Source organism: Apodemus sylvaticus, chromosome 5 (assembly GCF_947179515.1).
Source record: "Apodemus sylvaticus chromosome 5, mApoSyl1.1, whole genome shotgun sequence".
In the NCBI taxonomy this organism is placed as follows: Eukaryota; Metazoa; Chordata; class Mammalia; order Rodentia; family Muridae; genus Apodemus; species Apodemus sylvaticus.
This window is the reverse complement of record NC_067476.1, coordinates 163,287,765-163,314,464: the sequence shown is the minus strand read 5'-3', so window position 1 is coordinate 163,314,464 and position 26,700 is coordinate 163,287,765. Positions and strand designations below refer to the sequence as shown.

Below are 26,700 nucleotides of genomic sequence, written 5' to 3'. Positions count from 1 at the left end.
CAGGACGATGGCCCTGCCCTGCTTGCCCCATCTGCTCAGTCAGAATTTGGGGGCTGGTGGGCTGTGGGGTAGAGCAGCTCTTCACTATGCCCTGGGGGTCCTGAGGAACATGGGGCAGTCAGCAGGAGAGCAGGCCTGCAACACCTGGGAGAAATGCTTTGCCCCGTCCTGTGTTCTCCCCTCAGGCCTCTGCATGCTCTGCTGTCCTTGTGCCCTGGTGTGCTGCCTCTGCCAATGTGAAGACACAATAAAGTGTATTTTTTTATGGGTGCTGACCTTTGGGGACTTTGTGGGTGTAGCTGTTGTTCAGGGCTCTAATGGAAGGTCCAGAGGAGACAAAACTGTGGCCTGGGTATTCTGAGATGGGAGAAAAACCAGGCTGAAATACCAGGGTGTAGTTCCCACAAGGAACTGTGCCCAGAGTGCCCAATTGCAAAACTCCTCAAGGACCTGTTGGGGGAGTCCCAGCTGGTACTCCTTTCCAGGAGGATGCTATATAGTACTGGGACGGTTCACATCTACCTTCAGAATACAGATCTATAGCCATTCCAAGGTAGGTGCTCAGTTTTCTTGTCAGAAAGCATTGATCGATATGGCCTTGACCTTACACATGAGTAGCCAGTCAAGTGCTGCCAAGACATGGGCCCTAGGAGAGGCCTTGACCACGTCTCATGCTTTGAGAGAAGCTTAGGAAAGGGGTAAGGAAGGGGCTGGTAGGGCCACAAGAGGCCTCCAGAGTTAGGAGGCTAGGCTTGTGGGGGTGAGAGATGCAGAGTCACCAGCGCAGGCAAAGAGCTGGCAAGGGTTGTGGTTGAAGGTCAGGATGGAAGGAGGAAGATCAATGGAAGGTGGGTGGTACTGCCCTCAGCAGACAGCCTTATGGATAGCCTTGCCACCTGGAGCAGGACAGCCCAGCGCTAGCTGTCACCTTACCACGACCTTGACCTTTAGGGACTTCACCTTTCTTCCTCAGAGCAGGGAGGGATGTTGCCACCACATCTAGGCACCATGGGGTCTTTACTGCAGCGAGGGACACCAGACACATGAGTAAAGGTAGTTCAGTGCTGCACGGGGCAGGGGGAGGGGGCGGCAACCCGCAAAGTCTTTCCTCCTCCAGATGTGAAGTCCCTGCAGCTGTGCCAGCACTTGTCTTTCCCAGCTACTTGACAACCCCCAAGAGGCCAGACCCTCCCCCTTCTGTCTTTCCCTGGATTTGAGTCCTGCTTCCTGTGGGTTCAAGCAGGACTCTCCTCCACCGAATCCCTCAGGCCCCTCCTCAGTCACTGGGTTGTGGTGTGAGCCTGGGGATTCTGGATTTTCCTTCCCAGTCAGTGTTCCTTGTACCTCACTGCTCCGAGCCGGGCCTTGTCCTCAGCAGTTGTGATTGGTGGGGGTAGGTGCCACATTTCCTCAGCTCCACCTCCACCCCCATCTTGTCCCTGAGAGCTAGGAGGTTTTGTGGCTCCCCCAGCAGGCTGGTACTGGCTCTCTCACCCTACACCAGGCCTTGCCTCCTCAGCGGGTATCTGTCCCCAAAGCCCAGAGTGATCTGGGGAAGGACAAAGGACTGTTCTCTCCAGCATTGGGCACTTCCAGCATAGCCAGTGGCCAGGCTGCCCCTCCGCCCGGCCCTACTAAATGGCTACAAATTGGAGGATAAAAGCACAGGCTTTCAAGCAATTTTGCCTTCAATCTCTGGAAACTGCCGCTCCCGGAGTCGCTATGTGGGGACGGAGGAGGAGAGAAGAAAGACACGGAGTCTATTGGGCCCGCGTCTGCAGCAAACAAACAGGCGGAGGGGGCCTTCTGCAGTTCCAGCCAGCGCTCCCATAGTCCCAGCCTGGGGGAGACAGAGCTGTGGTGATGGGGTTCAGCTGCACAGATGTTGTTTACTGAGCACCTACTGTGCACTGGTGCCAGGGAGATGGGTTGCCAGCAGAGCAGCACAGATGTGGGCCCTGAGCCAGAAGTGACAGATAAAGGACCCCTGGCATAAGCAGTTCTAGGTCAGAGTTGTCTTGGGATTGGGAGAAGGTTCAGTTACCAACCGAGGCCACCAACAGGGACAAACTTCCACTTGTATTCTAAGTCAGGGCTATGGCCAGGCTAAGGGCCACCTGGAGGAGTTCCCCCCCCCCCCCCCCAGTGTTGACAGTGTGTGTCAGTCAGTCATCTCTTTAGTCTATACATTGACTCTGAAGATGCCCTATGGGGAGAGGCCCTGACACATACTAGCTGGGAACCTTCCCAGGGTAAAGGAGGAGCTTAAGCTACTGGGGGTAAACCCAGTCCCCTCCTCCACAGAAGAAGTAATGATTCAGAGCCAGGGCTGTGAGTAGATATGGCTGGGGTGTCTCAGGCAAGGCTTCTAGAGCCCCGTTGTTCAAGAGACATCTTCTCTGTTCTCTGTCCCATCCCAGAGCTTCTGGATAGGTTCCGGGGCATGCAGAACCTTTCACTAAGAGTTAATTACAGTGTTCTTGCTGGGTTTGAGCCAAGGTTAGTATCCCATGTCCTCAGAGCGACCCCCCCCCCCAGGACTGTGCACATTCTCCATTCTGCAGGCTCACCCTCACATCACACAGCGAGGGGCCAGCGTTTGAAGCCAAGCCTGATGTGGAGCCCTGGCTCCTTCCCCTTCATCTCTTCTTCCTGAGCAGTATTGTGCTCTGAATACCATGGACAGCAGTGTCTGAGCTGGTCCCTCTGCAGGCCTCTGTCCTTCTGGAAGACAGCTCCTATCAGCTGTGTGCAGGCGGGGCTAGTGTGGGAAGGAAAGCAAGGTGCCTGAGACAGGCTCTGTTGATCTTTGGCTGGTTTTTTTGTTGTTGCTTTCCAAGACAGGGTTTCTCTGTGTAGTACTGGCTGTCCTGGAACTCATTCTGTAGACCAGGCTGACCTGGAACTCAGAGACTTGCCTTCCTCTGTCTCCTGAGTGCTGGGGTTAAAGGTGTGTGCTATCACTGCCCAGTTTGACACTGTCGATCTTAACACAAAGCATTTGCTGTTGGGGTTGGTGAGATGGTTCAGCGGTTAAGAGCACTGACTGCTTTTCCAAAGGTCCTGAGTTCAAATCCCAGCAACCACAGGGTGGCTCACAACCATCTGCAATGAGATCTGACTTCTGGAGTGTCTGAAGACAGATACTGTGTACTTACATATAATACAACAAATATAGGAACAAATAGCATTAGCTGTTGAGAGTTTGAGGTGAGGTTTTATGTAGCTCAGGCTGGCTTCGTATCTATTATGTAGCCAAGGATGGCCCTGAACTGCTGATCTTCCTGCCTCTGCATTCTGGTGATAGGATTCTTAGCATGAGCTGCCATGTTCATGCAGCACTAGGTATGCTTCGAGCACACGAAGCAAGCGTTCACCAATGGACTTACCTCTCAAGACCAAAACACTTGAGCTGGGTGGTAGTGGTGGCACACACCTTTAATATCATCACTCAATGAGGCAGTGGCACGCCGATTTCCGAGTTTGAGGACAGCCAGGTCTACAGAGTGAGTTCCAGGATGGCCAGTACTACACATAGAAACCCTGTCTCGAATCTCATCCCCCCTCAACCAAACAAAGAAAAAAGAAAAGCAACCCTTGCTGACCACTAACTGTACGCCCTTCACTGTGCTGAGACAACGAGACAGGAAAGTGGCCCCTGCCCCCCCTAAGCTGCTGTGGGGAGGAGACCGGAAGAGCTGTGGAATCAAGGCTTGGCTGCCCAAGTGGCACAAGTGGCTTCCAAGGGCACTGTGACCTGAAGACCTCCCAAGCTGGTCTGTGTTGAGGGTTAGAGTAAAAGCCAGGCACCTTAAGAGAACACCCATCCTTGTCTGTCCCAGGCCAGTTTGCATGAACAGCTCGGTGCGGGAGGGGTATCAGGGATTCCTAGGCTTTGCTCCTCTGCGGCTCAGGCTCAGCAGCTGGGCTGGGGCGGCCAGGTGCCAGCATCATTTAAATGTGAGTGGCAGGGCTCTTTCCCCACCCCCACCCGCCAGCAGAAAGTGGCACTTGGGCCGCTGTAGGCCTCTTGTCATTACCACAATTGCTCCACTGTTGGCAGTGCCTGCACCTGCTGCCTGTGAATAGTGCTGTGCTAACCTGGCATTAAGTGCCTGGGTCTCACCTCCCGGTAGGAAAGCAGGCTTCAGGGGGTGGGTACTGGCCAGGGGAAGGTCCACAGCTGGTACTTGGAGGGGCCACCTTCCTGCTGCTTTTCTCTGTCCCTACACAGTGGGGCAAGCAGGTCCTTCAACCTCAGAACCAAAGAGCCCTTTCCTCCCCCCTAAGGCCCAGTGAGAACAGAGGGACATCTCAATTCTGAAATCCAGGTCTTAGGGCACATGGATGACCACACTGAGGTGGGGACCCCCGGGGAGGCTTTGGCTGCACAGAGGCTAAGGAAGAGACAGGGGATTGAGTAGACCACTCCCTGTGCCTGCCTGGGAAGGGTCACCACAGTACCAGCCTGAGGACCGTGCTTAGGCCATAATGACACCAAGGACAGCTGTGGGGAGTTGCACTGTGCCCCCAGACCCTACTCTGATCCCTTTTCTTACATTCTAGTTCTCAAACACAGCAGCTTCTCGAATTCTCACTTTACAAATGCTGAAGCTGGGGTTAGGCAGCAAAATGTCCCACAGCTGGCAAAAGGCTGAGCTGCAGCTGTCTCCTTCTGTGGTGACTTCTCAATTTGTTTAGCGTTCAGGACCATCTTCTTGTATCCCTCTTGAGCCAGTCTGACAGGCTCTGCTCAGGAGCCACATTCCTCTCCACAGGACACATCATCCTGCTTTGGGATGGCCTCTGAGTCACCATGTGGGAGGTAGAGGCCAGAGGTGCAGAACTTCAGAGTCATCTTTGACTACACTCGAGACTCTGTCACAGAACAAAACAACATGAAGAATGGGAGCTAGGTGTGGCTTATGCCTATAATCCTAGCACTTGGAAATCTAAGGCAGAAGGCAGATTTGAGGCTAGCCTGAGTTTCAGGACAGTCTCTGCTATCTGTCTCAAAAAGAAGAAGAAGAAGAAGAAGAAGAAGAAGAAGAAGAAGAAGAAGAAGAAGAAGAAGAAGAAGAAGAAGAAGAAGAAGAAAGAAAGAAAGAAAGAAAGAAAGAAAGAAAGAAAGAAAGAAAGAAAGAAAGAAAGAAAGAAAGAAAGAAAGAAAGAAAGAAAGAAAGAAAGAAACAAAGAAAGAAACAAAGAAAGAAAAAAAGAAAGAAACAAAGAAAGAAAGGAATCAAAGAGAGGATAAAAATAAGACCTAAACCCAGCCGGGCAGTGGTGGTACACACCTTTAATCCCAGCACTTGGGAGGCAGAGAGGCAGGTGGATTTCTGAGTTCCAGGCCAGCCTCGTCTACAGAGTGAGTTCCAGGACAGCCAGGGCTATATACAGAAACCCTGTCTGGACCCCTCCCCCACAAAAAGACCTAAACCCAGAAGCTCAAGCATTAAAAAACATTAAATCCCTGTGCTTCACTGGCATCTGGGGCACTGGTACCTTCGCATGAGCTACAACGGACTTGGGCAGTTCCACTTGGGCTCTGTTTACAGCCCACATGGCCTCTCTCTTGGGCTGGTTCAACTCATCACCAGTGACTTTCCTCAGCAGACAGACAGTCCATATTATTTCTGGCATCTCTAAAATCCTGGGGTTACTGCAGTAGTTTGGGTTTCACCTTTGCAGCTTCTCCTATTGCCTTTCTTGAGGAAAGTTTGTTGTCTTAAGTTTTTCTTCTTTCTTAGACAGGGCTTCCCTTTGTAGCTCAGGATTATCTCAAACCCATGACAACCCTTCTGCCTCAGCCTTCCAAATGCTGAGGTCAACTCAGCTAGCCCTAAACTCTCAATGTAAAACATGGCTATATGCAGCCAGCAATATTTATGCCACAACCCCAAGGCTGAGCTGCTTTTAGGGTTGAGACTTGATTAACTAGCCCTTTATTTTTAAATTCACCCTCACACAAAGTCTCCGGGCACAGGAAGAACATATATGAATGAAGACCCTGTGTCTTCATCTCTCCCAGAAACATCAACATCATCAGTACAGTCTTTTTTTTTTTTTTTAAGATTTATTTATTATATGTAAGTACACTGTTGCTGTCTTCAGACACACCAGAAGAGGGCATCTGATCTCATTACAGATGGTTGTGAGCCACCATGTGGTTGCTGGAATTTGAACTCAGGACCTGGAAGAGCAGTCAGTGCTTTTAACTGCTGAGCCATTTCTCCAGCCCATCAATACAGTCTTTCTGCCCATTTCCTACCATCATTCTCTGCCCCCAACCCCCAACTACCCCCTTCCTCCCCACTCACCATGAACTCTCACCAGAAGTTCTAGTGGGAGGCGAAGTCACAGGGCTGAGCACATTGCTGCACAACTATGTTCCACATTCATGAGACAGAGCAGGAGAATCTCCGTAAGTCTGAAGCCTGCTTTATCTCCATAGTGAGATCCAAGTCATCTAGGGCTACATAGCCAGACCTTGTCTCAGATAAACGAACTGATATTACTAACCCAGTGGCTCATCTAAGGGCAACAGGAGGGAGGAAGAGGTGAAAGCAGGATCATTGTTGTGATATAAAGCCCCATAACAAAACGAAACAAGACAAGCTCATCTTACAGCATCTAGGTCTTCTCTAGCACACATCTCCACACTTGTAAATTCTTCCTAAAAACAGTTTCAGGTTTAGTGTAGGTAATGACCTCACTTCTCTGTTTTTTTGTTGTTGTTTTGTTTTGGCTTTGGTTTTTTTTTTTTTTTTTTTTTGGTACTAGTTACATTGTGTCAATATGAGAGAACATCTGGCCAAAGCTAACCAAGAGATGAAGAACAGAGCAGCCTCAGTTCCAGGGGTTTAGTGTGCAGACTCTCAGCTTATCCTTGGCAGCCAAGGGCGGGGGGGGGGGGGACACTCATTTATAGTAGCCAGGAAAGGAAGGCAGGGACAAAGTGTAACTTTGAATGTTCCCAGTGCTTCCAATCATAAAAGACACAACAGTGATGGGGGGAGTCCACAGGTTTTCTACAGTTCCATAACCTAGACACCCCTCAATTCACTGTAAACTCCAACCACTCTTCTATGGTCCCCATGGCTTGCTCAAATGAGGTTCCTCACACAGGAGTGCCAACTTGCGGGCAGGCGTCTTCGTAGAGGATGCCATTAGATGCCTGGGAAGGCAGTTTGCAAGCAGCTTTTACCATTTGGCTCCCTCCTAGTCTCATCCTCTTAGCAAACAGCTCTAAGCAGAACTGAGGACCGGGTGAGCCCTGCAGCTGGGCCCTCCTCCAGCGCTCCTCACTGAACTGTTCCGTTTGAGGTTTTTCCAGATCCACATGCCACAGTGACACGTGTAGAGGCCCATGCACCCTTTACCTGGATCCTAGTAGAGCCTCGGACAAATGGTCACAGCTGCAGGGCCAAGCTAGGAGACTGACATCAATCTGCTTCCTTGTTTAACACTCAGCCCGTTCCATGCAGGTGCAGGCCATGCATGCTCTGCTTGGCTAACCTGTGTAGTGCGGTGTCAACACAAAACCCCATTTGCTCACAGTGGTGTCAAGTGCACTCATGCTGGGAAGCTGTTCCTGTCTACTTCAGGAGCATGTTTTGTTTCTGGACAGGAGTCGACATGAAGTCCAGGATTAATCTTCTTGTCTCAGCCTCCTAATTGCTGGGGCTGCAGGCATGCTTCTGCTATGCCTGGCTCTTGAGAACGTGTTCCTTTCCTCACAGGTGCCTAATGCTAGGCAAACACGAGACTCTAAGTTGTTTTCCACTCATGTAGGCTCTGGGGATCTCTCCTGCTGTCTGTCCTTCACCACCTGGGCTGCTCCTCAAGTTCCAATGTTCAGTTAGGATTTTGAGGACATCTGGATTTAGCCTGGGCCCTAAGTACAATGAGAGAGTGTCCTTAAAAAGAGAACATCAGATGTGGTCCCCACACCTAGAATACCAGTACTTGGGAGGCTGAGGCAGGATTATGAATTTGGGGCTAGCCTATGCTATACAATAAGACCTTGTCCACAAAGTGGGGAGGAGAGAGATGGGTAGATGGCCCAGGAAGACAGAAGCAGAGATTAGAGAAATGCAGGCATAAGCCAAGGTCTGCTGGAACCAACTCCGTTAGGGCCCTTTCCAGAGTCTTAAGAGGGAGCAGGTCCTGTGCCACCTGAACCCCAGATTTCTGGTCTCATTTTATGTGTAGTCAGTTTGTCTCTGCTCCATACTACTTCCTGGGTCTCTGCCTCTGCTGGGCTTCTCCATCAGAGGAGACCCAGGATGGGCTATGTGCTCGGCACTGTGGTACCCAGAGAGCAGAGTGGGAGCTCTTCAAGACCCAGTCGGTATCTCCTTGTTGTCAGGGCAGATGCAGGCACCCAGACAAGAAAGTGGGAGCCAAGCTAGACTTACAGAGCCAGCAGCCAGAGTTCCAGGCCACCCGCTGTCCAGCTGTGGTCTCCCGACTAGCATCACCATGGGGGTGGGGGTGGGGAACCTGTGAGACTCTAATGGTTGAGGAGCCTGAAGCACCCAGCCCTTAGTTTGCCTGGGGCACAAGACAAGCAGCTTCTTCAATAAAAAAACAAACAAACAAAAACAAAAAAAAAACCCCAAACAACAAAACAAAACAAAATGGGAAAGAAATGGGGTGGGGGACTCTCTCTGTGCAGAGAAGGGCCAGTGGAAGAGGAGCATGGTAGCAGCAGGGAGGATAAGCTGACAGCAAGGCCCCTTATGTGTTCCAGAAGTCCCGCAAAAGCTGAGGCTCGGCTCCTGGAGCAAGCTCGTGCAAATACAGCTCTGGATCAGCAGTGCCAGGCCTGAGTGGGGACTGGGCCAAGAGCTGGGAAGCTTCAGGGAACTCTGCACCCCAAATCTTGCGCTCCATCCTCAGACCTGCTTCCAGAAAGGCCTGGCAGTAGCTAGGTTGCAGCAGATGCCCATACACAATCACTGGTAGATGACTGTCACCAGCAGACAGATTGTGGAGCCCCAGCAAGGGCAGGCTAGACCCCACAGGCAAATGTGCCAGGAGAGAGCACCCAGAACAGAGGGAAGCAGGCTTGCTGTGCTGTCTGGGAAATGTCACCAGTCAGTGGGGACAGATGTTGGGAGATGGGAAGAATCCAGAAACAAGTGATTGGGGAACAACAGAGGGCAGATGTGTGCTCCAAGACAGCTTAGCTTGCCACAGCACAGCAGCTCCTCCAACGCTCTCCGTCCAGACTATGGGCTACTGTGGGGAAAGGCCGGCAATATCCCAAATGGTCATCAGAAGCCCACATAGCTCTTTGGAAATGGCCAGTAGAGAAGCATGGCGTCCAGCTCAGGGCGGGGCAGGGCTGCTACTGTCTTTCAAGTGAACAGGAACCTGGGACAGCTCACCCTCATTCATCCCACATCCGTGTGCATGTAGCTAGGAGCCTTGCTGGGCTCAGACGCACTGAGGTTGCTGGGGAACGGCTTATGATCCCAACCCTGCCCTGGAGGCAGTCTCAGTCCCATGCTACCTGTGGCCCTTCTGTGACGTAAGGCGGCAGTAGCTATCTCAGAAATGGCACAGTGATCTCCTATTAAGCTATTCTTGCACAGCTGGTGTCTGGGCTCACGCCTTCAGTCCCAGCACTCAAGCAGATGGAGGCCAACCTGGTCTACAGAGTGAATCCCAGGACAGTCGGGGCTACACAGAGAAACTGTCTCAACCCCACTCTCCACAAAAGGGTGCTGCATAGCTAACTGGCCATCACTGGCTCCTCTAACTTGTGTGGAGTATGGAGGATGTAGGTACAGATGGTGGTGTACTTACATGGTGGTGGTGTTTACAAGGTTGGGTGTAAGCAACCAGGGAAGGGGTGGGGCCTGACATTGCAGAATTCCATTCTGGGAATGGAACTGTGGTCAAAGCTGGTATCTGTGACAGTTGCACAACCCAGAGCCTTACACATGTGATGGTATGCTATTGCTCTTTTGTTTTTCAAAATTTGAAATAGACCCTCATGTAATTCGGGTTGGCTTCATACTATATCTGTAACTGAGGATGGTGACCTTTGAACTTCGGATCTGCTGGCCTTCACCTTCCAAATACTACCAGTGTGTGCCACTCCTCATTACCACAATGTGCTGCAGTGCTGGGGAGGGAGCTGGGGATGGACCCCAGAGCCTTGCACACGATAAGTGGGCACTTTGGCACCATGCCACATGCGGGCCTGTAATAGCACAGGTTTGTTTTTGTTTTCTTTTAATTTTATGTGGATGGTTATTTTGCCTGCACGTCTAGGATCGTGCACTATATGCAGCATACAGTATCCTTGGAGGCCAGAAGAGGGCATCGGATCCCCTGAAACTGGAATTACGACTGCTGTCAGTTGCCATGTGGGTGATGGGAATTGAACTCAGGGCAGCTCCCTCTGCCTCTTACTTTGTGTGTGGGTGTTTCCTATACATGTGTGCACCATGAGCGGGCAGCAATAACTGGACCTTAAATGAGAGCAAACACTCATCCCTGAACCAAGGACATGGCTGTTTGGCTTTGTGGTGGGACCAAGTCAATTTTTCTTCTCTCCAAAAACACCAGCTGGGAGGGAGGCCAGCTTTGGAAACACCCCTCCTGGGGTGGTCCCAGGAATGATGACACTGTCGGCAAAGCTGGACCTCAGCTGCCTGCGTGATCGAGTCCCAGCCAAGGACTGTTGGTGGTTCCCAGGACATACGGCAGCTCTGGGGAGCCAGCCCACCCCCAGGTCTCTAGAGCACAGCCGGCGGGCCACAAAGATGAAAGCCAGTGGTGGATAATTAATGCTCTCAGGTCTGGCCTGACTACAAAACCCTTTGCCGTGGCCTGAAAGAGAAAAGCCACAGACACGAGACCCGCCCTGGCCTCCAGAACGCCAGGACCTTTGAAATTATAAGACATTAGAATAAAGCTTCCCGGAAAAGGACCCCGTGTTCCAGCTGCAGATCAAAACGGAATTGCTTCTGAAAGCTGAGGGCAGGATTGCTGTGTCAGCCCCGCCCAACACAGAGGGCCCTGCACCTGTGCCAGAGCATGGCTAGCTTCACTCTAGGGCAAGGGTCTCCCCAAGGCATCAACTCCCTTGGGGAATATTCTGGGACACATGGTCCCCAGCTGTACCACCTGGGATCACCTCACCTTCCATAGGGCAGTGTCTGGAGAAACAAGTGGTCCCACCTGGCAAAAATGGCTGGTACTGAATCACAGGTTCAGGTAAGTTGTGGTGAGCTGAGTCTTTGGCCAGGGTAGGGCAGGGCAAGGCAGGGCAGAGTGGTGGCAGTCCTTGCCTTCAGGGACAGGTCTCTGGCCATTCTTCCATACATCCTGCTGAGCCCAGCCCACGTATCAGAAACACCACCAGCATTTAAGGTTCTCATCTCTTTGGTTGACAACCGGCTGGCGCATCCTGGAGGCACAGTCAGAGGCTGCGTGCCTGGTCGGATATTGGGTGCATTCAGTCGTGAAGCTCAAGGCTGCCTTGGTGTTCGGCCCCCACAGAGCTCAGCGTTCTGGGAACAACAGGGAAGGAGCTAGCCCTCACTGTTCTTAGGCAGCTGGCTCTGGAGAACAAAGTATGGCCACTGCACCCTGCTTCCCTGACAGGCTGGCACAGCAGACAGCTGTGTGTGGGGCCCTGCTGCTCTGCAGGACTGTGGGCAGACCCAGTCACACAAGGAACCGAGGGCCACAAATCCCGCCGTGTCCAAGAAGCCCAGCCATGGCTCTGCTGCTTAGCTGCACTGGCCCAGGCTGCTTGGCAGCAGCTTTTGCTACCTGCAGCCAGCAGCACTGTCCTCCTACTAATGAGGTGTTAATTAGCACAAATGAGTCAACTCCAGCAAACCAGTCAGCAAAGGTGACAGGCACACCAAGCATAGGGAGCAATTCAGGTACCAGGTGGCACAGAATACTCCATCGCTGTGGGCCAGAGAGCAGGGGGCACTTTAGGAGGGTGCCCCAAATTGGGAAAACAAAGACACTGACACATTCATATATTTTCAAGTACTCAGTCTCAGGAGTTCAAAGTGGCCTGCGGTTTACAAAAAGGTTGCTTTTGCTTCCTGTGACTGATGGCCCACCCGTTCCATGCTGGCCCCGGGGCACAATCCTGTGCCCACTACCACCTGAGAGGCTGGCGGCCCTGCTCCAGTTCGGCCTCTATGTGGGCGTCATGCAGTTCCTTCAGGTGTAGAAGCAGCTGCTCCAGGTTCTCCCCAGTCAGCGCCGACAGGGCTATGACCTCCTGTCCGAGGCGGGCCTGGAGCTGAGGCAGGTGGGCTCTGGCCTGTGGGAGATCGACCTTATTTGCAACAATCACGTGGGACCTCTCCGACAGGCCTTCTTCATACTTCTCTAGTTCGTATTTTAAATCATCAACCTGAGTCCATGGCTCAGGCAAGGAAAGATCGACCACAAACAGGAAGAAGCGACAACGCTCGATGTGCCTGAGGAAGCTGAAGCCGAGGCCCTTGTTCAGGTGAGCGCCTCGGATGAGGCCTGGGATGTCGGCCACTGTAAGGTTAGAGTTAGGTCAGGTCAGGCTCCTCGGCCTCCCAGTGCCAGTCTCAACCTTGGGGTCAGGACACTCCCCTCAGGGAGACCCTTTCTGGCCCAGATCTCATGCTCTACAACTTTCAAGGAACACTGGGAATCAAAGCCACTCATCCGCCCCCAGGTGACTCAGCAGGCCAAGCGACACGGAGGCACCTCAGCTCTCAGGTCTGCAACATGCTCTGAAATATTTGGGTGACAGGCCTGGTGGATTAATCTAATGAGGAAGATTTAACACATTCCTGTCTCCCAGGCTTCAAACACGGTTCAAAAAAGGGAGATGGCTCCCTGCATTCTATGGATAATTTGATTATGGATACAAATCACTATCGTGCACTTTGCAGATATAAAGTGCTGTACAAATAACCTTACCAGCAGGCTTGCTATTTTTAATGGGTACATTATCTTCTGGAAAAAAGTTTTCCTCTTAAAATGGTACAGGAAAGGCTTTTTAAACCACATGCTGTCTGCATGACTGATCCCGCCCAGTTCCACAGGAGAGACTGAGGAAGGCAAGAGGCAGTCCTCTCCTCAAGCTCCCAACTCCAGAGTACAATTCCCAACAGAAGGGATCAGATTTCTTGGCTGGGAGGGGAGGGGTTGACTTTGACAGAGAACAGACTCATTAAAATTGTTTCAATCAGGGAAAACAATGTCTCATTTTTTAAGTGGGAAGCTAAACTCAGGGGTTACATAATTGCTCTCCTGAATCACTAGGCCATTTAAACCCATCCTCTGGCAGGGGTTAGAGGCTCTACCTGCTACCTGCTGGTGGCCTTCATAGTGAACGATCCCCACGTGAGGGTTCAAGGTGGTGAACGGGTAGGAGGCGACAGCGGGCTTCGCATTTGAGATGGCTCGAAGAAGAGAGGATTTCCCAGCATTCGGGAAGCCAACCTGGGAACACAGTAAAAGTGTCCTGTGATCTCACAGAGGACACTGTCAATGCCACCAACAGCTGGCACCGGCAGATCACTGGGCAGGGGGAGTGAATGAAAGCCAGCATTTTCTCCTGGGTAGCAGTATCCTCAGGGACCCGCTACCCCAGGGTGTGGCATGGTCAGGGGTGGGCATACCATCCCAGCGTGAGCCATTGTCTTGAGTTCCAAGTGAAGGACCCGCTCCTGACCGGGTTGTCCTGGGGTGCAAGTTACAGGGGCACGGTTGTCATTGGCCAGGAAGAAACGATTGCCTTTTCCTCCTGCACCCCCGAGAGCAGCCATGTACTCATCTCCCAGGTTAGATAGGTCAGCCACGATCTCGTCTCCTTCTTTCACCAAGGTACCCATAGGGACCTGAAAAGCATGACCACCACCATCACAATCATCAAGTTCTGTTCTATAACTGTCCAGGAAGAGGAGGGCACTGATAACCATTCTCTTCAGCTACCAGAACAAACAAATCTCTGCCCTGAAGAGATTTTATGGGGCTAGTCAGACCCCATACTGTGTCATAGTAGGACTTGCCTTCCAGCACTCAGGCAGCTGAGGCAGGGGGGATTACAAGTTCAAGGACAGCCTGGGTCCCACAGTGAGGCCCTCTCAGAACACCAGAGACCCATTTCCGTATGGGGCTTTTCTGAAATGTTTCTACCTGAACCAACTGAGCGACGGGGAACCAGCATGGGAGTGTGGAGCTCTGGGTGGGCATGCTGCCCCTGTCTAGACCTGGGAAGGTGTGTTCTTGGCTTCCTCTTCAAGGTCATTCCTTCAGACTCTCTTGGATCAGAAGGAACATGGTACCACACCAGTGCAAAGGTGTTTGTGTGGGGATGTGACTCCTAAAACACACCACTGTCTGCTTCTGTGCCCAGCTGGGTGCTTTAGTCACCCATGGACTTGGTGATTAGGACCCAAGGGGATGGTGCCCGTTCCAGCTCCTCAGCTTACCTGGATGTAGAGGGTAGCACCACATCGTCCAGAGCAGTTTTTACTGCCACCATCTTCTCCATTGAAACCCTGATACTGGGACAAGACTGAGGACAAGGACTTGACTTGCTGGTCAACTAGAGTGAGAGCAAAATCTCATGTTCCGTTGTGTTAAGACTCAGCCAATGCAGCAGAGAACAGTGGCCTTACATCTGTCACCCCCCCCTTCCCTCCCCTGGCTTGGGTGTACGGCTGGCCGCCCACACTCTTCATTATCCTAACCGAAATAGAATATGACCTTTTTTTTCTTCCTGAGACAGAGTTTCTCTGTTTAGCCCTGGCTGTCCTCGAACTCACAGAGATCCACTTGCCTCTGCCTGCCTGCCTCTCCTAAGAGCTGGGATTAAAGGCATGCACCTCTACCACCACCACTCCCGCCACGGGTGCTTCTCTCTCTCTCTCTCTCTCTCTCTCTCTCTCTCTCTCTCTCTCTCTCTCTCTCTCTCTCTCTCTCTCTCTCTCTCTCTCTCTCTCTCTCTCTCTCCAGGCTTTCACTATGTAGAATGGTGGCCTGAATTTTGCTCAAACTTGCATCAGGAAGGCATCACCACATGAGGTGAATATAACTATCATCAGTTAAAATCCAAATGAATCACCTAGGGAGCTGAGGAGACAGGCTGCTGGTTAGGAGCATGGCTGCTCATGCAGAAGTTGATGCCCAGCATGTAATGGCAGCTCACAACTGTCTGCCATTCTGGTTCCAGGGGATTGATGGCCTCTGCGGGCATACACGTGGTACATACACAGACAAACACTCAGGCCTAGCACCCGTACACATAAAATAACCAGCTAACTTCTCTATGCTGTGAAGATGCTTGCACCCAGATCATTCAATATTCATGCCAAGCATGTGCTCAGTACAGCCCAGGCCTCTGCTGCACTTTCTGACCCTGTGACATGGGCTGTCATGAGATTCCTGAAGGGAAACAACCTGTGTTTCTGAGACTGAAAAATAGAAATGACCTCCAAAGTCTCTTGCCTTGGTACACTGGTGCTGAGCACATACACACACACACACACACACACATACACACACACACACACAATTTATAAAAATGCTGTGTACACACCAAGTTTGAGTGCAAACGCCTGACAAGATGAGACAGCAGGGCCTCACCCCTGCGTGTGGGCTGCCCCTCCCCAGCTGCTCCCAGGGGACATGCCTCTTAGGATGATGTGTCCACCGTTTCCTCCATCCCCACCGTCAGGGCCTCCGAACTCCTTGCGGGGCTCACTGTGGAAGCAGCTCATGCCAGAGCCCCCACTTCCTCCACGGACCAGCACTCTCCGGTGATCCACGAAATGCCTTTTCTACAGAGAGTGAAAGGCATCAGAGGATGTTAGCACCCCTGCAACACCCAGGAGGCAAACATGCATGCAAGCAAAGCATTCACATACATTACCATCCACTTGATCCATGCCTCTCTAGCAACATTAGAGGCTAACCATGCTAATGTGATTACAGAGCTCTCCAAAAATCACAGGTAAGACCCAGCTCTTACAGGTCACCAGCACCTGGGGGCTGGTGTGAACCACTGCAGACACAGCGGGAGGCTGGTATGGCGTGCACACTTCAAAAGGGAATTCAGCAATTCCAGAGAGCACAGCTTGTTTAGGAAATGTTCCCTGAACAAAGTGTCCTTCTAGCTTCTTTCAAACAGAACTGTATTGCTAAAACAGCAGCTCTGTCTTTACTAGCAGAAAGCTATAGCTGCCAGTGGGAGAGGGTGGGGTCCTCGGGGAATGCCCAAGCTTTATCTGTGCAGAGTCTACTTTCCATGGTGCCACCGGAGGGCTTATATGTAAAATGCAGGGAGGCAGGCATCACCCTTCTCAGCCCTTAATGCAGAACACAGTGAAAGAAAAAAAAAATTAACCAACTGGGCTGGAAAGATGGTTCAGCAGTTAAGAGCTCTTGCTATTGTTGCAGAGGACCTGGGTTCTATACTCAGTGCCATACGGCTCACAAACATCTGTAACTCTAATCCCAGGACATCTGAAATCCTCTTCTGACCTTTGTGGGCACAAGGTATGTGGCGTGTGGCCCATCTAAATACATGCGACAAAACACTCATACACTCAGCTCATCCTCCAGCTGTAGTTCCCTCCTCCATCTGTAGCGTTGGATTTTTAAAATATTTACTTTATGTGTATACATGTATGTGCCCGAGTATATGCATATGTCCCATATGTGTGCAAAACTTGCGCGAGATCTCCTAGAACTGGAATTACAGGTAGTTGTGAGCTATTCTGAGGGTGCTGGGAACCACAGCCAAGCCCTCTGCCAGAATAATGAGTGCTCTTAACCACTAAGGCATCCCTTCAGTCCCCAGGAATTAACTGTTTTTAAGAAAAAACAAACAAAACAAACAAACAAACAAAAAAACCCAGGTGTCCAGCCCGGGGTAACACTCAGCAGTACAGCATCAAGTCATCACGTGTACGGCCCTAGATTTGATGCCTCATACCACAAAAATAAACAAAGAAGTCCCCAAAACAAATGTCCTAGGATTCTGTGGCCACACCCCGAGGAAAACTGCAAGCTGCTACTTCAAAAAGAATGCAAATTTGTGCTGAACTAACAACGAAACCAGAATCCACCCAACAGGAAAAAGCAAGATTGGAAGGCAAGAGGAAGGATTCCACACAAGCATGGACTGCCAGGAGGGGACAGCCTGAGGATGCCTCCATGCTGCATCCCTCGGCCTGGCTGCCAACGCTCCTCTCCCTAAGAAACACAGCTTTCTCTCAGCTGCTCAACTGAAGCTCTTCCACCAAGGTGAAAATGAGGAAAGTCCTCATGTGTAAGTTCTTTAGTCAAAGATCATCAAAGGATAGCCTGTGGTGGTGGCCAGTGGCAGCACACACTTTCATTCCCAGCATTCTGGAGGCAGAGGCAGGAGGATTTCTGTGAGTTACCGGACAGCCTTGTCTAGAGTGAGCTCCAGGAGAGCCCAGGCTATCACACAGTGAAACCCTGTCTCGAAAAACAAAGCAAAGCAAAGCAAGACGATCATGAAAGGTTCTTGCAAACAGAAGAAAAACTTCTTCCTACAGCCCAAGGGTTTGGTCCTCAGAACCCATACAAAGAGCTGCTATGGTAGCCAATGAGAGACTCCATTAAAGGAAGCAGATAGTGCTCCTGAGGATGCCTTCACATGCGCATGCACACAGGCACCTGCATGCCTTAAACAAATGACTAAGCTGACACCTTGTTCATTACAAGCCTGAAAGAATTTAAAACTAAAGATGTACCCAGTTCCCAGGGTCAAAACAGAACTTGAATATTCAAAAACACTTAAATGCAAATAAGTAAATGTACATAAAAATATTTTTAGGAGAGCTGAGCAAGGTGGTGTACATCTATAATCCTTCCACTAGGGACGTGGAGACAGAAGGATCAGGAATTAAGATCATCTTCAGCTCCACAGGGAGTTAGAGGCACCCGGATGACCTGAGTCTCTGTCTCCAGACGGTAACAAGGTTCTAAGGCTGTGGCTCAGCTCTTGGAGCACGGCAACACTCAGGCAAAAGCCCTGGGTTCCAACCCCAATACTCCAAATCAATCAATCGAACCAGGCCTTAGCCCCACCTGGCCTTTGTTGTGGCTGGCAAGCTTCTGGCACACAGTCCATTCAAGATCTCCATGCTGCCCTCAGTAGTGCATCATGGCAAGCCATGGGTGGGATACAGAATGCAAAGGCTAGTGCTAGAGAGACAGCGGGCAGTTAGGAATCCTCGCTGCAATCCCAGGAACACAGTACCTACTTTAGGTGTCTGTAACTCCAAGGGACCTACCCTTTACCCTGACCTTCCATGAGTACACACACAGGCACATGTGGTCACACACACACACACACACACACACACTGGCGCTGGGGTGGGTGCAGGGCAGACTCAAAGGCATCCTCCCTAGGCTGTGACTTACCAGTTTCTTCTCTGACAGAAGCTTCTTCCCAGAAGGCTCCCGATGCTTAGCGTGGTCTACAATGCCCACAGAGAGCACTCTGCATGGCGCTTGCAGAGGAAGGAGTTGGCTGGGCCTGAGGATGGCCCATGTGGATGGAGCCCATTTCAAAACACCCTCAAACACGGTGCGAGTCCTTGCTGAGACAAGTCTGGTAGGTACCATGGCCCTAACAAGAAAGTCAGAAGGATCCAGTGAGGCCCTTGGGGTTGTATATGAACTTCAGACTAGAGCTAGAGCAGAGTCTAGCCCATGGCAGAATCCAGATGATGTCAGAGAAAACAAGTGAATGGAGGAAGTGATCTGTTGGCGCCCACGGTGCGTGGGGCTTCCCCGTCTGACAGCTCATGTGCACTTGAGCCAGGGTCTGGGCACACAGCTCTAGATAATTAAATCTTTGCAATGGTGAGAGAATCTCCCAGGAGAATATGAGGTACCTGCTTGATGAGATTATTAAAAGCAAATCTAAACCTCAAGTCAGAATTTCTCCAAAGTAAAAGCAGCCATTTGCTAAATTGTTACTGAAGAGTGTGCTCTTGGGTAGCTGAAAACCATTAGACTGGCACAGGAGAACACTGAATAACGGCACCCACACACCCAGACACAGGTCACCTTTGCAACTGCTGCCTCAGTCTTCTCACCTGAAAGTGGAAAGGCTGGGCAAGGCCAGGCCAGCCCACACGGTGCACTGTGGCGTCTGTCCTGCTGGGAACACAATGAGCAGTGTCTGTGTGGTCTCGGCCCTCTGTTCCTCACGCAGCTCCCATCCTTCTAATTTCCTGAGAGATGAGAGTGATGGGGCCTCTGAGCCTCAGTGGCTTGTGCTCTAATGAGGTGACGTGCCCTCCTGCAGCTGCAGGGTGGGGACCTGCCTCCACAGAGGCCAGACAGCATTGAAGCTTGAACACCTACCACACCCTGCAGCAGAAAAACCAGCTAGGATGTAAAGGGATGCTTCCATGATGGTACACCCACGAAACCCTGAGGCCAGGGGAGAGCTGAGCTGCTCAGCACACAGTAGGCTGGGCCACACTCCGCTCCACAGGGAAGGACACTCCTGGACAAGGCCTCTCTGCTGCCTTCCCACTCCACAGGGGTCTAGCGAGGCAGCCTAGATCCTGCTCCTCCACACAGCACCACTTTATTATCCTATGCACACGTCTTCCTCGGTCAGTGTGCAAGCTCTTGGCAGCACTCATTCTTAGTCTCCGATTGCTCCCAGTGCGGCCAGCAGAAGTCCAACTCCGAGTTTTGGGTCCTTCCGGTTTGTGCCATGGGTCTCGGTACCTTTCTGTGCTCAGTGGCCCCCGCCATGTCCTTCTTGAGCACAGCCCTGCAGAGAGCCTCACCTCCAGGAACCATGGGGACCACATCAAGATCATGTGTGACAATGATGTCCCAGATGTTCACACACTGTGGTGGTTTGAATGAAAACAGGCCACAGGCTTCTATTTAGGAGGTGTGGCTGTGTTGGAGGAAGTGTGTCCCTGGGGCTGGGTGAGCTTTGAGGTTTCAGAAGCCCAAGCCTGGCCCAGTGTGCTTACTCTCACTTTCTGCTGCTTGCTGACTTTAAGCTGCCTCTCCAGCACTGTCTGTCTGAATGCCACCATGCTTCCCACAGGATGGTAATGGTCGATGAATAGTCCCAGTTAAATGCTTTCCTTTGGACTGGAGAGATGGCTCAGTGGTTAAGAGCACTAGATGCTTGCTCTTCCTGAGTTCAATTCCCAGCAACCACATGGTGGCTCACAACCATCTGTAATGGGATCTGATGCCCTCTTCTGGTGTGTCTGAACACAGTCACAGTGTACTCGTATAAATGAAATAAATAAATCTTTAAAAAAAAATGCTTTCCTTTATAAGAGTTGCTGTGAGCATGGTGTCTCTTCACAGTGAGAGAAGCCCTAAGACACACAGACATTCAGGGCACCTCTTCCTGCTAGCCCTAAGTTCTTTTTCTTTTTCAATTTTGAATACTTTATTACTTTATTTTATGAATATGGGTATTCTGCCTATGTGAATGTGCAATACATGCATGTGTGTACTTGTCTACCTAGTGTCTGTGGATATAGAAGTGGATATCAGATCCCTTGGAACTGGAGTTACAGACAGTTGTGAGCTTCCAAGTGGGTTCTGGGAATAGAACCCTCGTCTTTTGTAAGAACAGCCACACTTTTAACCACTGAGCCCTCTGAAAGCTTGTTTGTTTTAATTTCTCCCAGTGCCTGGAGAGATAGATGGCTCATGCTTAAGAGTACTGGCTGCTCCTCCAGAGGTCCTGAGTTCAAGTCCCAGCCACCACATGTAATCTGATGCATGCAGGTGTACACGCAGATGAAGTACTCATATACATAAATAAATAATAAAATGCCCCACCACAGAGCTACAACCCCAGCCCTAACTATGAAAGTAATCTTTTTAAGGAAGATTGCTTTGGAGTGACTAGATTTACAGAGACATGGCAAAGGAATTCCTACACACTTCACATATGGTACTCTGAGACTCACTCACATGTCAAATGGACATAGCTTTCCTTTCCTTTCCCTTCTCTTCCCTCCCTCCTTTTCTTTCCTTCTTTCCTTCTTTCCTTCCTTCCTTCCTTCTTTCCTTCCTTCCTTCCTTCCTTCCTTCCTTCCTTCCTTCCTTCCTTCCTTCTTTCATTGTTTCCCGAGACAGGGATTTCTGGGTAGTCCCATCTGTTCTAGAGCTTACTCTGTGGACTGGGCTCAACCTCAATCTGCCTGCTTCTGCCTCTCAAGTGCTCTGTCTAAAACCTGCCAACCACATGCGTATATCCTTAGAGATTCAAACAAATACAAGAACAAACAGCCCTACATCACCTGAAGAAATCACATTTTCTAGAAAAAAATATTCCCAAATTTCAGCCTTGGTGGTTAAGTTCCTGGTAAATGCTATCAAAATAACCCCAAACTTACATACGTTAGATTACTATCCAATCTGTTTTATGAGTTTGGTGTAGCCCCAGACCACAGCCTAGCTTTCACACAAAGCAAGGTTAGAGGCTGGTACCCCTCAGAACAGCACTGCTCTGAGGGTTCCAGGCTAGCCTAGCAGGGTCTGCTGAGAGAGCACAAGGCCACCTCTGCAGGTGGGTCCTGGCCGGCATGCTAGGGCACATGGCTGGGACCTTCTTGACATCCGGTAGGGAAACCAATGCCTCAGCAAGCAGGAAGGGAAAGGAATGCCACCTGGCACAGGACAAGTGGCCAGGCGGGGGCTGATGCCACACTATAAAGGGAAGGCATGAGTGGTTCCTCGAGATGTAGACAAGACATGGGTGCCCACGCTCACTCTGTAAGTCATGTGCTTTCAGATGCTAAGGCAGTAAGTAGATGGCCCAGTGATTCCGAGGACAGCTCTTGCAGACGAACCCAATTCACTTCCCAGAACTCACACCAGGCAGCTTAACTATTTGTAGGAACTCTAACACCTTGTACTGAGCTCTGCAGAAATCTGCTCTTTGCGCGCACACCCACAGGCAGACAGACAGACATACAGTTTCTAAGAATCTTAGGAAGAGGAGAAGGTAGAGAAGACTGAATGCATAGAAAACCCCAGGAAAATCATTTATAGTATCATGTATTATTGTCTTAGGGTTAATATTGCTGTGAACAGACACCATGACCAAGACAACTCTTAAAAGGACAACATTTAATTGGGGCTGGCTTACAGGTTCTGAGGTTCAGTCCGTTATCATCAAGGTGGGATAGTGGCAGCTTCCAGGCAGGCATGCTGCAGGAGGAGCTGAGTTCTACACCTTGAACACCTTGAAGGCTGACCCCGAGAGTGACACACTTCCTCCAACAAGATTATACCTCCTAATAGTGCTACTTCCTGGACCAAGCATATCTAAACTACCACATTTATACCAGCAGTAATCAACTAGAAATCAAAGTTAAGAAAGCAGCCCTTTTGCCAGGTATGGTGGTGCATACCTTCAGTCTCAGCACTGAGGAGACAGAGGCAGATGAATATAAGTTTGAGACCAGGCTGGTCTACAGAGTAAGTTCCATGACAGCCAGGGTTACATAGAGAAACCCTGTCTCAAAAAAACTAAACAAAACAAAACAACATCAGCAACAGCAAACAAAAGAAAAAAAGAACATAATCTTCTTTATCCAGTGCCACATACGAAAAGCACTTGAACATAAAAATACATTTTCCTCATTTATTTTATAAGTGTTTTGCCCACATGTGTATATGTTCACCATGTGAACATCCAGTGCCCATGGAAGTCAGAAGAGGGCATCAGATCCCCTGGAACTGGAGTTATGGATTGCTGCGAACCTTTGTGTGGTTGGGGAACTGAACCTGGGTCCTCTGTAAGAGTAACAAGTGTTTCTAACCACCAAGTCACTTCTCTGGATCACTTTGTAATAAAATAATAATAAACATGAACCAGATATGGGAGCTCATGTCTGTAATCCTTACAGTGGAGCCCAGGGGAGCAGGGTCCCCTTGACTCTGAGGTCACTCTAAGCTGTTCTGATTTCTAGGCTCTGGGCTACAGAGGGAAATGTTATCTTTTTGTTTTTGTTTTTGTTTTTTCGAGACAGGCTTTCTCTGTGTAGTCCTGGCTGTACTGGAACTCACTCTGTAGACCAGGCTGGACTTCAACTCAGAAATCCACCTGCCTCTGCCTCCCAAGTGCTGGGATTACAGGCATGCGCCACCACTGGAGACTTTAAACACACAAGGCAGCTGGGCCTGCTGGCATGCATATTTAACCTCAGCAAGTTCAAGACCAGCTTCAGTTACATGGTGTGAGGCCAGGCTGAGTTACATGAGGCCTTGCCTCAAAAACCAATCAACCAGGGCTGGAGAGATGGCTCAGTGGTTAAGAGCACCGAGTGCTCTTTCAGAGGTCCTGAATTCAATTCTTAGCAACCACATGGTGGCTCAAAACCTATAATGGGATCTGACATCCTCTTCTGGTGTTTTTAAAGACAGAGACAGTGTACTCACATATATAAAATAAGTAAACCTAAAAACAACAAAAAACCCCAGCCAACCAGTCAAACCAAACCAAGCAACCAGTAGCAAGTGCTCCAGCCCTAGTGAGCTATTTGCAGAATTGTTCCTGCTAAAGTGAGTTCCAGGGATTAACCCTTCTGTCCACACAAAGGTTCCACAAAACACATTCTTTTATATCATTCCCATTTGACAATGGAAGACACTGAAGCAAAGATCAGGAACATAACTACTCACCAAGGACTTGAGCTACTGCATGAAGGGAAGAGTGTCGTAGGAATGCGGTGGGTCAAGGAAAAGCACTCTTTCTGGCTCTGCTCTGGGCACCAGCTGGCACACCGGCAGCTAGACCTATAAGGCACAGGCTGTCACCATCAGTTGGTTTGGCACTGGTGGAGCCAAACTGAAAGGTTAGGAACAGCTGCAAAGCCACCTGGAGTCTTGAATCAGGCCTGCTTTGACATGTTTCTTTTTTTCTGTGCTTCCTGTTTTTTTTCTTTTCCCTTCTTGTGGGGGTGGCAGGTTGGTTTTGGGACAACGAGGTACCACCATATAGCCTTGGCAGGCCTGGTTCATAGAGAACTGTTTGCCTCTGCCTCTAAGTGTGGAGACCAAAGGTGTACGATGCCACAGCCTGCTCCTTACCCCACTTTCAGTTTGTGTGTCCACTCACTGAGCGGGGTGGCTCCCTGCCAGGGAGTGAACAAAACTTCTTTCCTGTTGCTGTTCTTCCTCATTGCTTTCTTTTCTTTCTTTCTTTCTTTCTTTCTTTCTTTCTTTTTTTTTTTTTTTTTGAGAAAAGGTTTCTCCGTGTAGCCCTGGCTGTCCTGGAACTCACTCTGTAGACCAAGCTGGCCTTGAACTCAGAAATCTGCCTACCTCTACCTCCCAGAGTACTGGGATTACAGGCGTGCGCCACCACCGCCCGGCTCTCATTGCTTTCCTAACGCCATCTCTGCACTGTCCCATCCAGTGTCTATAGCCACCTGGGACTGGTAAAATTAAAATGAATTAAAATCCAGCTGGGGAGATGAGGGCAAGAATGCTTACTGTGTAAGCAGGGGGGCTTGAGATGGGACTCCACACTCAACCCACACACACTACATGGAGACCGAGATGGCAAGATCCGGACTCAGGGAGAAACCTGGCCTCAAGGGAACGAGAGAGAGTTCTAGAGGATATCTAATGTCCTCTTACCTGCACATATGCACGTGTATGCATCTGCACACTCACATCCATGGGAATGCACACTCACAAGAGTAAATAAAGCCTAAGTATCTAGTTCTTCAGCTATAGGCCACACAGGGCTATACCAGGAAATACAGATCAGGATATTCCCATCACAGAAAGTCCTAGTGGGTAGGGTCTTCCCACAGCACACTGCCCAGAGGGAGCCTAGGACACCATGCTCACTTTCCATCTAACAGTGCCTTTGTTGGGCCAGTGAAGAGAGTCAGGGCCTGGAGCCGAGAGTCAAGATACTTTAAGGCTGTACAGCAAGGCTTTCATGCATGGGGAATTTCACAGTGCTACAGTGTGAGAGGGTCACTGCTGCTATACAGGATGCTGAGTTCCGGCTACTGTCCACAGAGGTATGTCCAGGAACCTTCTGTGCTGGCTTCACAGTGTATGGACTGAACTGACTAAGTAGCTGGCACTAGAGACATGTGCTACAGTGTCGTCACTGAGAAAGAGGAAAGCATTGTGGGAGAGGGGTGTAGCACTGGTAGAATGCTTGCCCACCGAGCATGCACAGAGCCCTGGCGTTGACCCCTAGAACCACATAAACCAGGCATGCCACCACTTACTCAGGAGGCAGAGGTGGGAAGATCAGAAAGTCAAGGTCATCCTCTACTACATAGAAAGTTCAAGACCAGCCAGGGAGCCAGATAGGTGAAAACCAACCTGTCATTAAAAAAAGAGAGAGGAAAAAAAATGTTTTCATTTCTTCAGTGTTATTCTTTTATAGGCTAAGCACAATTGGTTCATAGTATTTTACAGTTAACTAACTTAATTCTAAGCATTCCATTTTCATTTTGCTACAGGATATTAAATCCCCCACGGGGGAGGGGGGAGTATTACTGTTTCTGCTACATACTGTTACACTTCATTACATATGTTTGTGATCTACTTCGTTCTTCATGCGGAAAATATTTAGAGACTGGAGTATCATTTTGTCACCTGACAATTCACATTACATGGTTTTTACTTAATTGCATGTCATTCACAGGAAAGAAAAAAAAGGTGTTCCTGCTGTGTGTGGTGTCAAATGCACTCTGGAAGCCAGCCAGGGAGAGTCTGTTTCACAAACAAAATAAAGCACGCGTTCAACAGCGCTGCTGTCTGGGTGCCTGCCTTATGGGCCTTGTGGGACGGACAGACTGGAGGGATAGCTGCCCCCATACCCCGACCCAGCACTCAAGGTCCCCAGACTGGTTCACATGCAGGCAGGGAAACCTCCGACAGCTCCAAAACAGTTCCGTGCCTGGTCCTTTAGGCTCCCGAGTACGACCAAAGCCATTTGCTCTCACCCCAGGCGCATCTCTACCAATCCTTGGTGGTAAAGGATGCTTCTTTACCTCGTTTTTAAAAGAATGCCTCTACAGAGCCGCAGAGGCGGGGACTTGGGGGAACTCAACTGCCCATAGACGACACAGCCCATAGAGGCTGCATCTTAGCAAGCGAGCCTCTACCCTAGTAGCACATCCATAAAGGCTTTCCAAAAAAGCTGGGCAAGGGGAAGTTTCTGCCATCGTTTTCTGTTCATGGTCTCACTATGTGGCCTAGGCGGGCCTCGAACTCCCAGAAATCCACTTGTCTCAGCTGGGAAGCGTGCGCCATCACGCTCAAGCTAGGCAAGAACGAGGCTTTCAGAAACCAACTTTCTGGCGCTTAGGCCGAACGGGCTCTCCTCATCAGAGCCACGGCACACAGAGATCCCGCCCAGCCATCCCGCCCGCCACCTGCCGCCGGAGGACGCACACCCTCGCAACGTCGCCCGCACCCACCGGCTCCGGGAGCTCCCACCTCCGCCCGCGCGACTGGTTCCGGGGCGGGCTCTAGCCACGCATGCGCAGTGCACCTGCAAACCGGAAGGCGCGGCGCCGCCCCTGAGCCGGCGGTCCCTTCTGCTCCGAAACCAAAGTTCACAACCTGGGCACTGAGGGAGCTGAGCAGAAGGGTCGCAGTGAATTCCAAGCCAGCCTGAGACACACAGTGATCCTATCTCACAAAACCAGG

The 26,700-nt window shown here is 50.5% G+C and overlaps 1 protein-coding gene across 5 annotated transcripts; it reads right to left on the bottom strand.

The window, feature by feature from the left end:
* Positions 1 to 12,015: 12,015 nt before the first annotated feature.
* Mtg2 (mitochondrial ribosome associated GTPase 2) lies at positions 12,016 to 26,521 on the bottom strand. Of its 5 annotated transcripts, none has more exons than XM_052184506.1 (10): positions 26,469 to 26,521; positions 25,269 to 25,365; positions 23,698 to 23,811; positions 19,110 to 19,247; positions 18,430 to 18,637; positions 15,665 to 15,812; positions 14,463 to 14,578; positions 13,650 to 13,868; positions 13,332 to 13,470; positions 12,016 to 12,534 (listed from the first exon to the last, which is right to left on the bottom strand). In XM_052184506.1, exons 5-10 carry the CDS (start codon positions 18,631 to 18,633, stop codon positions 12,140 to 12,142), a joined length of 1,221 nt encoding a protein of 406 aa, XP_052040466.1. In that variant the 5' UTR covers positions 18,634 to 18,637; positions 19,110 to 19,247; positions 23,698 to 23,811; positions 25,269 to 25,365; positions 26,469 to 26,521; the 3' UTR covers positions 12,016 to 12,139. The 5 variants fall into 5 exon arrangements, with proteins under 5 accessions (XP_052040466.1, XP_052040468.1, XP_052040470.1 ...); XM_052184508.1 differs by lacking the exon at positions 26,469 to 26,521 and adding an exon at positions 26,443 to 26,461; XM_052184510.1 differs by lacking the exon at positions 25,269 to 25,365 and having other exon boundaries at positions 26,469 to 26,508.
* Positions 26,522 to 26,700: the final 179 nt, after the last annotated feature.